At 51.3% G+C, this 13,487-nt stretch overlaps 1 protein-coding gene and 1 pseudogene across 2 annotated transcripts; both read right to left on the bottom strand.

Annotated features, from left to right (window-relative positions):
• Positions 1-61: 61 nt before the first annotated feature.
• FN3KRP (fructosamine 3 kinase related protein) lies at positions 62-11,562 on the bottom strand. The gene is made up of 6 exons (XM_081030298.1): positions 11,387-11,562; positions 4,421-4,572; positions 3,960-4,051; positions 2,859-2,941; positions 1,439-1,561; positions 62-1,238 (listed from the first exon to the last, which is right to left on the bottom strand). Exons 1-6 carry the CDS (start codon positions 11,525-11,527, stop codon positions 900-902), a joined length of 930 nt encoding a protein of 309 aa, XP_080886424.1. The 5' UTR covers positions 11,528-11,562; the 3' UTR covers positions 62-899.
• LOC308489345 (thioredoxin reductase-like selenoprotein T) lies at positions 9,198-9,883 on the bottom strand (annotated as a pseudogene). The gene has a single exon. The product of its transcript is annotated as a thioredoxin reductase-like selenoprotein T (transcript).
• Positions 11,563-13,487: the final 1,925 nt, after the last annotated feature.

Below are 13,487 nucleotides of genomic sequence, written 5' to 3'. Positions count from 1 at the left end.
AGGCTACCCCTGTCCGTACTGTGAAGTTATTCTCTCACCAAACAAAGTCAGGAAAAAAATTGCTCTTTTAAGAAATAGCAGTTGAAGTTAAATTTATTGTCATAAGACATTACAAAGGTTTCTTGGCAAACAGCTGAGAAAAACAGTGAATTACGGTTTAAATGAGGGAAACAATCTCTTGCATCACTGAAACTAGTGAAAGTTTACGCCAAAGTATTTACCGGCATCAGTGCCTCTGCAATGGGTCTCATCACTGCACAACCGGAGTCGCGAAAACACTGCTTAGCGCCGGTTTTCTCTGATGCGAAGGAATGACTCTCAGCAAGCTTTAGGGCGCAGCAGACAAGCTGGGGTGCTAAGAGGAGCGAGTCAGCGGCTCCCAGATGTACTGAGGACACCCTGTGACTGGCAGTTTGGTCACTCCCAGAAGCATCTCCAAACCTGCTCAGCCTGCGGCTGGCCCAGAGGGGACAGAAAGCAATGGAATGTGCCCGACTTTGGGACTGGTCATTGTAGGACGCCCGTGGTAGGACAGTCTTCATGTCTAGACCCAAGCATCACCCTTCAGGAAGCATCACCCTGCACACTGGTCATTCCCGAGTGAGACAGCAGGCGCTGGCGGAAAGGTGTGCTCAGCAGCAGAGCCTGGCACACCGGCCACTTCCCTCCCCCTCAGGTCCCTGCGTTCACATCATGTGTGTGGTGCACTTTTCTTCAGCTATGAAGTTGGACAAAGCGTCCATCTTTGGGATGAGACTACCTTTCTTCTGGGACGCTACGCACTTTCCAAGGCTTGGGGACTGGTCTGAAGCGACTCCCGGCGTGTGAAGAAATGAGGGAGGCCAGGTGGACAGGAATGTGGAGGTGCCCGGGAGCCTGAGGCCCCGAGGACAGCCAGCTCATTTGGTGAGGCTCCTCATGATGCTGAGGGAGGACCCTCTGTACCCGGATCCGAAGTGGTTCCAGTGGTTCAGGTAGTGGAAGAGCTGGTACAGCTGCAGACGCTTCTCGAAGCCGGGGGCTCGGGGGATCTCGCTGTGGTAGGCAGAGTAGAAGGAGCTGCCGAAGCCCCCGAACATGCCGGCGATTGCCAGCTCATACTCCGAGTGGCCGTAGAAAGAAGCCGGGTCAAAAATGACCGGCCCAGCGGAGTCCTCGGCTACGTTTCCTGCCCAGAGGTCCCCGTGGAGCAGGGCTGGGACGATGTCCAGGTCACGGAACAGGTCAGGGATCTTCAACTGCAGGGAGGAAACGCAGCCTCAGCAAAGCGACAGCAGGGGCACGGGAGGGACGCACATGCTCTTCCAGGCAGGGCTTCACGTGCTCGGCTCAGGCAGGAGCGGGGACACCCACAGCTACCCCACTAGCCAGCCTCCCGTCCGGACCCAGACCCACAGTGGCCTGTGGGGGCTGCAGGGCATGGCGGGGCTCCGCTCACCTGCAGAGCAGACCACAGCTCGAGGGCCTCCCTGTCCCCAGACCCCTTCTCCACCATGTCCATCTGGGGCTGAATGCGCTGCTGGGCATAGAATGCGACCCAGTCCTTCTGCCAGTCATTCACCTGCACAGGCGACAGCAAAGGACAAAGCCAGGACTGATGGAGGGACCCCAAAGCGCAAAGAGCTGGACAGTGTGGGAGGGGTGGGGCTGAGTAGGCAGCATGGGGCCTCACGGACGCAGTGGGACTTTGACCCTGTCCCAGGAGCAGTGGGAAGCGAGGGGACGGTCCCCAGAGCAGAGCAACACGGTGCCCTCTGAAGAGCTCCAGGCCATCTTCCTTCCATCTACACTCACACAGGACCAGAGGCCAGAGCTGGCTGGCCTGCCCTGACTCCAGTGGCTCACTTCTGGCCGCCACTGGCCACGGACGACCCCCTCCAGCCCCCGCCAGGCAGCTAGAGTTGCGCTCTCCAGAGTGCAATTGCGAGAAGTCCTGTGGAGCCCCGTTCAGAGGTTGTCCAGGCCACAGGCACTGGCCCTCCAAGAGGGAAGTAAGATAGACACACGAGAAGAGCATCACAAGGAGCAGTACGTGATGGCAAACGACGGACTGTCACGCACACGCGCTTGCACTCTGACCACGCACGCACACGTGTACTCACACAGATGCATGCACTCACATACAGCCCATGAGTCAGGAGAGAAAGGGGAGCCAGCGGAGCGCCCACAGAGCAGGCGGCCCAGCTGTCAGCCATCTGCCACCGCAGGTGGGAATGGACAACCTGCTCCATTTCATGGTCTGAACAGTGTCCACTGAGCCCACCAGGAACTGCCTGAAGTTTCCTAGAGTTCTCAGTCGTCCCCCTTCCAAGAAGCTGCCTGCCTTTCCTATGACAGCTCAGCCACCACCCTAATCACTCTGCATTTGTTGGACACCAAATAGACTGCCCCAGGCTGAAATTCCCTGGGAGCCAACCATGCAACCATAAAACTGCAAGTTACAATCCCTTTGCGTTATGCTGTCTTTGAGAGGTTACTATTTAAAATAAACCATTTTTCAGTGTGGCCCGTTAGCTCATTTGGTTAGAGTGCAGTGCTAACAAGGCCAAGATTGCCAGTTCGATCCCCACATGGGCCACTGTGAGATGCACCCTCCTTAAAAAAAAAAAAAAGGATGAAAATAAACTCTTTTTCTAATTTCTAATTTTCACCCCCCTTGAATCCAGCACCCTATTTTCTGGTCTTCTGCTTCTGAGCTTACCTAACATATGAGGTAGGTAAACCTCAAGTTAACGTCTTAAAAATTAGCAAAGAAAAAATTGGAGCCAAGACTTTTACTAAATTTCACAGCCTTCCCCACCTATTTCTGAGCAGCCGAGCTGATTCGGAAACAGAGGCCAAATGCTGGTGTCACTCACCTGGGGGAGGTAGCCACAGCACGTCACCACATCAAACCCAAACTGGTCCACGAAGGGCCGTTCCACCTGCCCACCTCCTCTCCCTGGAAAGCAAAAGGAAAACGAGACGGGCAACACGTCTCCCTCAGGTCCACTCTTGGAGCTCAGACTAGCTTGGGGACTGACGTCAGCATGCCCTGCTCCACCTCATGTCCCCATCCAGAGACACACAGACACACTGCAACTAGGGACCCAAGAACAGAGCCTATTCCATCAGACTGAGCGATCAAGGACACCCACTACTTTCCAGGAGAGACTCCGAGAATGCTCAGAGGAGCGACGCCATGTCCAGAAACTGAGGAAAAAAATCCACCGTGACACATCAGGACAGGACGGCGGTCAGTGACCAGCTCAGCCCCCACCATCTGTGAAACATAAACTGCTGTGCTGTTTATGTTTCCACCTTGCAAATCCTGTAAGGACTGAACTACCTGTGGCTTCGAAGGCTCAGAACAGGTTGAGCAATATACCTGTCTGTCTCGCACATGGATTCTCACAGGACAGGAGAGTGACAGGAGTCTGTCAGGACCTATGTGTGTAGCACGCAGATTGTCACACGATAGGATCTGTGTATCTAGCACAGAAGACGCTCAGCTATCTGTTTCTGGTGTCAGCTGCTCTGCTTAGCAGTTACCATACATGCTGCACATGGATTATCAAAAGTGAAATGATGAAAACACTGGAAGACACTCTCAGTGCTAACACTGCACTAAGTTCTGGCGGTGAGGGCTGCCATTCTGAGCCTCATGTATGATTTGTCTTAGAGGAAGGCACTGGATGGAAAGCCAGAGAAAGTTTGATAGACTCTCCTCTGGGGAGTGAGAGGTCAAAGGAACCCAAATATGGTGGGGTTTTGAGTCCAGGAAATGTTTCCTGTCTTTCCAATGCAGCTGGGATACAGTATTGCACTGTGTTCCCTGCACCCCAAACATGTGACCTTGGGGTTGGCTTTCCTTTGCTTTGGCATCGACTCAGGTCTGACCCGCACATGGCTGCAGCAGAGCCACACACCCAAATGTCCTCCCACGGACAGGACCCCTCTTGGCCCACAGAATCCCATACCCACTGTGCCAGCTTCCTTCTGCAGCATCTCTCCCAACTTCTTATTATCCAGGTGCAGAGCCGCGAGCTGGGCTCCCAGCTTTGCAGCATGACTGTGAAACCAAAAGGTAGCAATTAAGCATGACACCAACGCGGACATATATCCACCTGAAAGTTTCAGGCCACATATGGAAGGTCAGACATGGTGAGGATACAAAGTCTGTTTGGGGGAAGCCAGGGGGAGATGAAGCGCCCTGATCACTGGACGGTCTTTCCCAGCAGCACGAGCCTGCAGCCGCGGCCTGTCACCACTGCACCGAGATGCCTCCCTCTCGTTTGCCTGGGGCTCGCAGAGGACGTGCAAAACACGATGTGTGGGGGGGCAGGTTCTTTCTATCACACCCTCAAAATGATACACCCCAAATATAAGCTTCAGGTGTGAAGAAACCACTCAGAGGAAAAGCGAAGGGGCCAAGACATACCCACTCAGAGACCGCATGTCCACGTGCTCCATCACTAGCACGCCACCGCCGCCCGGGCCAGCAAGAACCTTGATGGGTTTGGGCACTTTCACCGTGTCTGTTTTCAGGATGGCGGTTAAACTTGCCATCTCACCTTCAAACATTCTTTTAGCCTGTCAGAAAAATAATGGAGCACGGGAAAGAGGACGGAGTGAGATTACTTCTGGAAAGGGTCTGTGTAGACGTGTTTTCTGGAGAATTACAGTTTTAGATCGAGGCTTTCCTGACTGCAGACTCAAGACACAGACAGCTTTCTCGGCTGTTCCGTAGGTGACATGTTCTGAAGCTGAACGTGTGTAAGGATTGTCCTATCTAGTGAGGGACTGCATTCTTATGTATCGTTGAGCCTACACTCTCCGCAGGGGGAAAAGGTGGGCGGTTGCCAGAAATGCCGCTTCAGGGCGGGTCTGTGTATGTGGGGCGTCCTCAGACAGCATCTCCACCACAGCCCTGTCCATCATGACCGTAAAACCCGCTCAAACAGGCCTTACCCTGTCACTAAAAACATCCTCACTTGGCTTTCAGGGACAATAGAACCAACTGTCATGCAGCCAAAGCATGCACAGAGTGGGACTTCTGACTTCAACAATGCCCGGAAGCAAAGCTTCGCATCCACACACACAGGACCAAAGAGCTGGGACTTGACTGGAACTCGATCGCCGGCCCGGTCCATTGTCCAGGAAGACCCTCCAACTGAAGCCGGCCATGCCAGGACTTCCACCTACCAGCCGGTCCTTCCCTAACCCTTCAATGCCACACAAACCGTCAATTGGGGAGACAGATTCACGCCCTGCCTCCTGTCTCACTTCGCAATAAAGCCTTTTCTTTTCTCAAAACCTGATGTCACCCACTTTCCACCCTCATTTAGGGCCCTTCCCTGCTTCTGTGCACACACACATAGGAGAGTTGGCTCCTACGTGCACCAGGCAGAGAGCCCTTGCTCAGCACCACCACCTGGCCCCTTAGCTGCAGGTGGCCCTCTGTCTGCATATGCCAGGAGGCTGGGTCACTTCACCTAAATGGACCAAGTTCTGTGGCATCTCCTACCTAGTGCTGGAAACTGTATCATCTTGACCACCATTTCCATCCCAGTGCAAAGTCCTTGTTCTCCGGGGACTACAGCATCCGCCCTTCACCAAGTCCCCTGCTCACCACACTGCAGTCATACTTAGGAAGGCAAAGCCCACCCTGGGGGACACCCCCCCCAGCTAACAACCCCGCCTGCTTCCTGCAGGACAGCCCCACAGGGCCGGGTGAGACCCACTTTCCACCCTCATTTAGGGCCCTTCCCTGCTTCTGTGCACACACACACACCGTGCTCCTGGATGGCAGCCCTCTTTTCCTTTTTCAGATCCCCGCTTTCTCCAGCCCCAAAGCCCCCACATGTCCTGTCACATCTGTTGGAACACCTTCTCCGGCTTTGGCCACGTCAGCTCCTTCCAAGTCATGGTTCAGATTTCAACTATCAGTTTGATTTCTGAGAAATCTTCCCCACTTTTCCAGACTAAATAATTCCTTCCCTTTAAAGTCTCTTTCTTTGTAAAGGACAAATGCTACAGAAGCATGTGCAGTAGAGCCCACAACTCAGAATTCTCAGTGGCACGTCCGCATGACTGCAGCACGGTCGACATTCTGTCCGGAGGCTCGTCCTGTCCCTGCCCTTGCTGTCCCCACCCTGCAGGTTTGTTTTCTCTGCTTTGTCACCTGCACACAGAGGCGGGTGGTCTGCCTTCTTCATTCCAGGCTGCATTTGCGACTGTGGTGCGTCAACAGTCCCACCGCTGTATAGAGCCCCCCTGTGGGAATATTCCAGAACATGGTCACCCAGTCTAATGTTGAGGGACAGCTGGACTTCCAGTTTGGGGCCACCACAGACATTCTTCTACATGTTCTCATACTTACAAATTCTGTGAACTTGGGTAAGTTACATAAGCTCTCCGTGCCTCAGTTTCCTCATCTGTAAGCTGGGCTCAATGATAGTATCAGCACCATGGGCTTACTGACATGATTAACTAAGTTACCAGCTAACACACAATCCATTCTAAACACGTCATAAATATTATTACACTACCTTTAAAATCTAAAGTCGCCGAGAAGAAAGTTAAGAAGAATTTTCAGAGCACTCTTTAGAAGACAAAGGAAAAACAGCTGGGCCTTGGCCATCCTTTGCACTAGAGCACTGGTTTTGAAGAGTAAAGTAAGGGACAGAATCTTTAAGAAATGCAGGGAGAGGTGAAGGAGGAGGATCTATGAACCCACTAGAGGTCCGGGCTCCCCCACAGAAACAGCTACTGCTACATGGTCCTAAGCGTCTAAGTACACGGAAGAACACTGCTGCTCTGGAACGGAACCAAGGCAAAAGCAGGCATCAGTTGGAGGGCTACAAAAGATCTAGAACTTAACGGAGGAGCATGAGAGAAAACCAACTACACACGTCTGCAAAGGACAGATAAAAGTAATCAAGAGGTACAACTTTTAGAGCAAGTCAGTTCGAGTGGAGGCAAGGAGAAGAATGGAAGGGCTACCAAGCAGTCTTTTTTTTTTTTTTTTTTTTTGGCCAACATTTTTGCCAACATATTTGTTATTAATCTAACAAATAATATCTTCCACAATAGCAACTGTGGTAAAAACCGCAATAACATTAGCCAACCTGCTGTCATTTTCTATGGTCTTCTAATTAATATATTACATAGACATTTATAAACTACACAGCCACACAAATTTGTAAGCAACTAATAAATTCTGAAATGTGAGCAATATAATAAAACTACATTCTAGTTTTATTTTAACTTTCCCTTTTTCCTTAAAATTTTCTTTTTATACTCATACTTCCCATTATTTTTTTCACTAGATTCCATTAATTCCTAGATTTAAATATTGCCAAAGACAAAACAAAAATATTGAGATGGGTGTCAACAAAATAGCTGAGTTTTACCATTGTCTAAGTCACCTAAAGCTATTCTCTAAAAGACAATTTATTCACCCAAGGCAAACATGGAAAAAGTTAGAATCAAATCTTAGGTTCTTCATGGTTAACCTGTCAGATACATGGGAACATCCCAGGCTCCGGTTTGAAAGGTCTAAATGCCAAAAGGTGAACTATGTCACTAGTGGAATGTCCATTAGCTGAAGAAAAACTCTAGACACGCTCAGCAGTGTGTTCAACTTGCAGAAGACAGGAAGTTTGAGCTGGTACAAATCAAGTTAACAAGGTTTTAAGCCCTAGTCAAAGATAAAATGTTCTTACTCATGAATGAAAATAACCTATAACTTCCCAGCTTAAATGGTATTGACTCTTGCCAACATATGAACTTGGGTTAAGAGTTCTGCAGTCTTAACTAAAAGGATAAGCCACGTAATCATTTTTCGGCAGACCAACTTCTCGTCACCTAAAGCTGACAGTATGTCCCACCCCAGGCTCTCACAATCCGTACAATCCTGATCCGTACCAGACATGCATTCAACAGACATTCAGAGACAAACTATATGGTTGTACTAAGTGTTCTGGTGGACCCAGTGTTGAATTATCTCCTAACTTTTCCATAAGTCTCCTTACTAACAAATTTAGACCTATCACTTCTACTCCTACGTTATGTGGAAGCTGAAGTACGTTATGATGTTGCTATGGGACGATTTTTCAACAGTATAGATCCATTTCTGCTAAATTACACTTACAGTCTTTTTAGAACTCTGGAAAGACTAAATTCACTGAATAAAAACATGTTCAATTTTGTTGCTCAAATATAATAAAATTCTGATATACGATGTTAGGCAAGTTAAATTATTAGACAAGTGATCTCCATTCACCTAACACTAATGTTGAGAGCTTAAACTAAACTTTAGTGAGGAGAGTTTGAATTATTCTAAAAATGGTAAATGATTGATTATTTGTATGTGAATCTAAAGTATGTCCCTTATAAAATTATCTGTAAGTCAGAAACAAAAATTTAAGCAACTATTCGATATAATGTTAACAGTTACGCTGAGCGATAAATTCAGAGTTTTTAACTTACATCTGCTTAGTTTTTTATTGAGTATAAAGGCCCAGTTAATCAACTCATTAGATTGGTCAAGGCAAGACACGAACTATAACAGCATTTAAAAGCAGTTGGTTTTCAGTAGCTCTGTGGTACTCACACATGCACACGCACATGCACACAAACTGGTAGAGTACTCTACATACAGGATTTCCCCTCATAATCTTGTATAATGCACTGACAAAAGTGTCACAAGCTACAATATTCTGAAAACTATACAAACTGAACATGACCAAATTAGAGATACCTGAAAAATTCTTATAAAGTATTTGAGAACTTCAGCTGTATTCACAAAAAGATCAATTTTAAACTATAAAAAAAAAATCATATAAAATCACAACAGATTTAACAGACATCTTTGAAAAAAATCAAACTGTAATCCATTTTTCTATTTTTTTCAAATGTGACTAAGAAAAAAAGTGCAAGTAGTAATGTCCACATTAACTTAGTAGATTTGGGGAAGAAAGGAAAAAGCTATACAGTATTATTGCACTCCACGAATGTGCAGAATTCCGAAGTCTGCCAGCGCTGAAAAACTGCCTTGCATTGAGGTTTTCCAAGAGGTCCAACGCGCCTGCCAGGAAAGCATCTGGTCTGTACTAACAGCTTGCTATCTTCAGTACAGGCCTTCATTATGTCAGCCACGCTGCTCTTGCAAAAATCCCTTAATGTGAAAGAGTTTTCAGTGCTGATAGGTGGGGCTATGACCAGTGCTGTGGGATTGAATCCAAACGCACATTGAGCTTCACTTCATTGTCAAGAATTTGAACCAGCTGTTGCATGGATGGAAGGTGACCAGATTCCAGCTTAGACCACACAGGTACATCATTCAAAGTTATCTCAAATGCACCTGTCGACATACACTGGTTTTCAATCATGTTGCTCAAGAAGAACACTCATACATGCATAAACGTTATTTTCTTGGCCCCACTGCTGGATGCTAGGAGCTTGCATGCCAAAGAAAGTAAAAGGATCCTTGCCAACAATTATTAAGCCTATCAATACTAGTTTGAAGACTCACAGAAAAGGTGCTATGTGTCTATAAATTGGTTGAGGGAGGTCATTCTCTCCTTCAATGCGAATGTCTGGGTACTGCTGGCTAATAACCCGCATGCACCCCTCAAACACCCACCTATAACGCCAGGAAACACAAATCTGGAACTTGAGCAGTGGCCCTGGGGCGTAATGCATCTTTAATCTCTTGCTAGGCACGCCACCCAGGTTGGTCGAGGACCACCACTGACGCCGCCACCAGGAACAGTAGCAAAAGCCTCATCTTAACCCAGCCAGCCACTTCAGCCGCCCTCATGCTGGCACTGCAGCCAGCCCCAGGCCAAGCCTGAGCCGCCCAAGTAGTCTTTCTTAGAAGTCCGGAAAGATGAAGCATAAAGAGCCCTGCTTTCCATCCAAACGGCAGATGTTTGTGTATGGCCAACACCTGTGCAGAACGCACACAGTGTATTCCAGAGCAAGCTAGAAAAGGACGTATTTGGAACCAGCTACCAAGGGACTGGAAGGGACTTACCAGCAAAGTTACGAATTAGCAAAGTACCAAGACAATGGACTTGGATGACAAAATAAAAAGAACCCCCAAAATAGCAGCACAATGTGTAAAAGGCATCACCAAGTGGTTCCATTTTGATCAACGAACAATATTTGCTTCCCCTGTAATCAACACAAAGCTTGGAATTCTGACAAGTGCAGTGAAGGTGGGAATACAGGCATGACAACGACGGGCACCCACCAGGGGGAAAACACCCAGAGAAGCCCCGCAGCAGAAAGGAAGCAAGAAATGCCACCACTGCACTAGAAGTGCTTGGGGCACACCGATGTGCGAGTCGCTTCAAGGACGAACAGCTGACAAATTCCTGTAAGAGGGACGTGTACGGGACGACGTACAGCTGATCTCTGCAGCACCAAGGTGATGACTGGTGTCGAGCCAACAGGAGCACTTCAGGAAGAGCTCGTCCGTGTCCAAGGACAAAAGCCCCTCCGTGGGGAGTGGCACGCAGGACCTGGCCCTGCAAGCACGTGCGCCTGTTCGGAACGAGGCATCATGGCCGGCAGCCAGGCTGGGCCTTTCAGCTACGAGCACAGTGGGCCCCACCCTGGGTAAAGCGACACCAGCAAGCAGGAGCACGCGAGCTTTCAGCACGCCGCGCACCTCTGTTCCACTCGGCCCTCGAGAGAACAGTGACACGCACGCACACGGGAGTGCGGGCTGCAGCGCACCGACGGCCCGGCCCCCGGTTGCTCTGTGGAAACCGAGCCCACAGTGCGGTGGGGTCAGGAGGGGTGCTGGGTGACGAGGCTCGGGGCCGGGGCCTCGTGATGGGCAGGGCGCTGGCCAGGGGGCCCGGGGAGCCCCTCTGCCCTCGGCGGGTGAGGGCGGCCGCGCGGAAGGCCCGCGGGCATCGGGGAAGCGGGCTCCCCGCAGCGCCGGGCGCCTGGGCTTCCGGGCTCCAGCCCGGGGACGTCGAGGCGGCCGGGCCGCGCGGTCGCCTAGCAACCAAGCCACGCGCAGGCTCAGGACGGGCTCGGCGAGTCCAGACAGCCCAGGACGGAGGCTTCCGCGACCCGCCCCTGCGCGAAACTCGCCACACGAAAGGCCTTTCCTCCGAGCAGCGGCCACGGGAACCACGGGAACCCTCCACGGCCCTGCCGTCCACGCTGGCGCCCGGACGCTGGTCGCGCTGGGCCGCCCGGACGGTCCGCGAACCCTCCCTGGGGTTAACGCGACCCCGCGGGGCTGACCTGCGTGCCGGCCCAGCAACGCCCAGCACGGCGGACGGTACAGACCAGGTCGCCGGGGGCCCCGCCCCGGACCTCAGACAAGGCCCGGCCCTCGAGCGCCCACGCGGACCCCGGACCCCGCCACAGCGGCGCTGACCTCCGCCTTGGAGTTCACTTTCACAAACACTCGTCCTACATCCGTGTCGTAGCTCTGGCCCTGGCTAATGCACCCGCCGCCCGAGTGACCCGTGGCCTTGACGGAGCTGCAGCCCAGCTCCCGCCTCAGCAGCTCCTCCATGTTCCCTGCGCCGCAACTGCGGGTCCAGCTCAAGTACCCAGACGCTGGCGACGGCGCGGAGACGCGCGGGGATTGGGTGTGGGGCGGGACCGGGCCGCGGAGACGCGCGGGGATTGGGTGTGGGGCGGGACCGGGCCGCGGAGACGCGCGCGGATTGGGTGAGGGGCGGGACCGGGCCGCGGAGACGAGCGGGGATTGGGTGAGGGGGCTGCGCGCGATTCGGTGAGGGGCGGGGATTGGCTGAGGGGCGGGACCGGGCCGCGGAGACGCGCGGGGATTGGGTGAGGGGGCGCCGCGGAGCCGTGCGCGGATTGGGTGAGGGGCGGGACGACGTCGGGGTGAGGACGGGATCGTGTTGCTGCTTCACACAGTCCCGTCCAATGGTGGGTCTGGAGGGTCTCTGGTGGCTTTTCCTGCACTCTGCTAGTCCCGGCCCCGCTCCTGCCCCTGACCTTGCATTTGACCTCTCCTTGACCTATGTGGCCCTTGCCCTGGCCTTTGCTTTGCTCCCACCCTTGTCTTACCCTGACTGCCCTGCCCTCGCCCCCTGGCCGGCCCTTGCTCTGGGGAACAGACCCTGCTCCGGCCCACTGATCTCGGCGCTATTTCCTCTGCTCGGCCGCCACTGTCCCCTTCGTCAGGTCTCAAGGTCAGGCGCTCACGCCTCACGCGGGCTTTCCCCTTCCTGGAAGTCTCCTGCAACACCCTTAGGAGTGGCGTGTCAGTTTTCTGTTTTGGTTTGATTTGGGGTTTTTTGAACATGATTATGCAATTAGCGTCTGTTTTCAGTGGTTTGAGGGCAGGAAAAAAGTCTGCTTGGCTCCCCCGATCAGTCAGGGTTTCCAGAGAAACCAAACCCACAGGCTGTGTGTATATAAAGAGAGGTTTATTACAAGGAATCGGCTCACACAGCTGTGGAGCTGGCAGACCACAACCCCAGGGTAGGAGGGCCAGCAGCTGAAGAGTGTCCCCTTTGGGGGAGGTCAGTCTGTCCAGTCGGGCCTCCACTCAGACTCAGCCAACCTAAGTGTTAATCTCACGTGAAACAAACCTTCACAGAAGCATCAACAATAGTGTTTGGCCAAATATCTGGGCACCGTGCCGCACGTTCACCATTGTTTCCCAATGATTACCATGATGCACAGAGTTTTAACAAACTCTTACTGAATTTGCCAAACCAACGAACAAATAAATAATAATTGAGGCCTGGAAGGTTGAAGATTTAAGGACTAAGAGCTGACGAAAAAAGTTCTGTTTGCAAATTGTTAGGACCAACCTTCCTGCTGGAAAAGACGAGAAATGCTGATTTAAATAGTTCAAGTGTGTCTAAAAGCACTGAAGCTGACAAAAGAGGAAGGGACATTAGCCCCAAATCTAGGTGATGGGAACCCAGAGCAGTATTCCGTCGTGGACATTTGATGAACCCACTAAACAGAGCTTTTTATTTCGGGAAAGGATGGAACCTAAGTAAGAGTTTACGCTGGCCCAAGGCAGCAGCATGTCATGGGAGAACATTGCCCCACAACTCTGGGGCCCATGGGGATGACTCTCAACAGAAGGGTGAATTCCAAGTAAACCTGGACTTGAACCACCCCAGAGTCCGCACTTGCCTGGATATGCAGCCCAAATTCTCATCACCTGATTATCTAAGACACTCCAGTCATAACTTTAAAGCAAGTAAGGAATGTAGCTCGTCCAGGACTCGGAGATGCAGACAAAAAACCTCTCTGGACCAGCACACCTTCCTCCTGGATGTAACAGAAGTCCATTAACTATTTCACAAGAACAATGACCATCACACAATTAAAAGTAACCAAATGTCGTGAACTGAATGTCTCCCCGCCCCCCACCCCCATTCATATCTTGAAGCCATAGCCAGGCAATGTGGCTGTTTGGAGATGGGCCCTCTAAGTAAGTAATTAAGGTTAAATGAGGTCATAGAGGCAAGGCCATGATCCGA

This window comes from Rhinolophus hipposideros, assembly GCF_964194185.1.
Source record: "Rhinolophus hipposideros genome assembly, chromosome: 20".
Taxonomy (NCBI): Eukaryota; Metazoa; Chordata; class Mammalia; order Chiroptera; family Rhinolophidae; genus Rhinolophus; species Rhinolophus hipposideros.
This window is presented reverse-complemented; position numbering and strand designations above follow the sequence as displayed.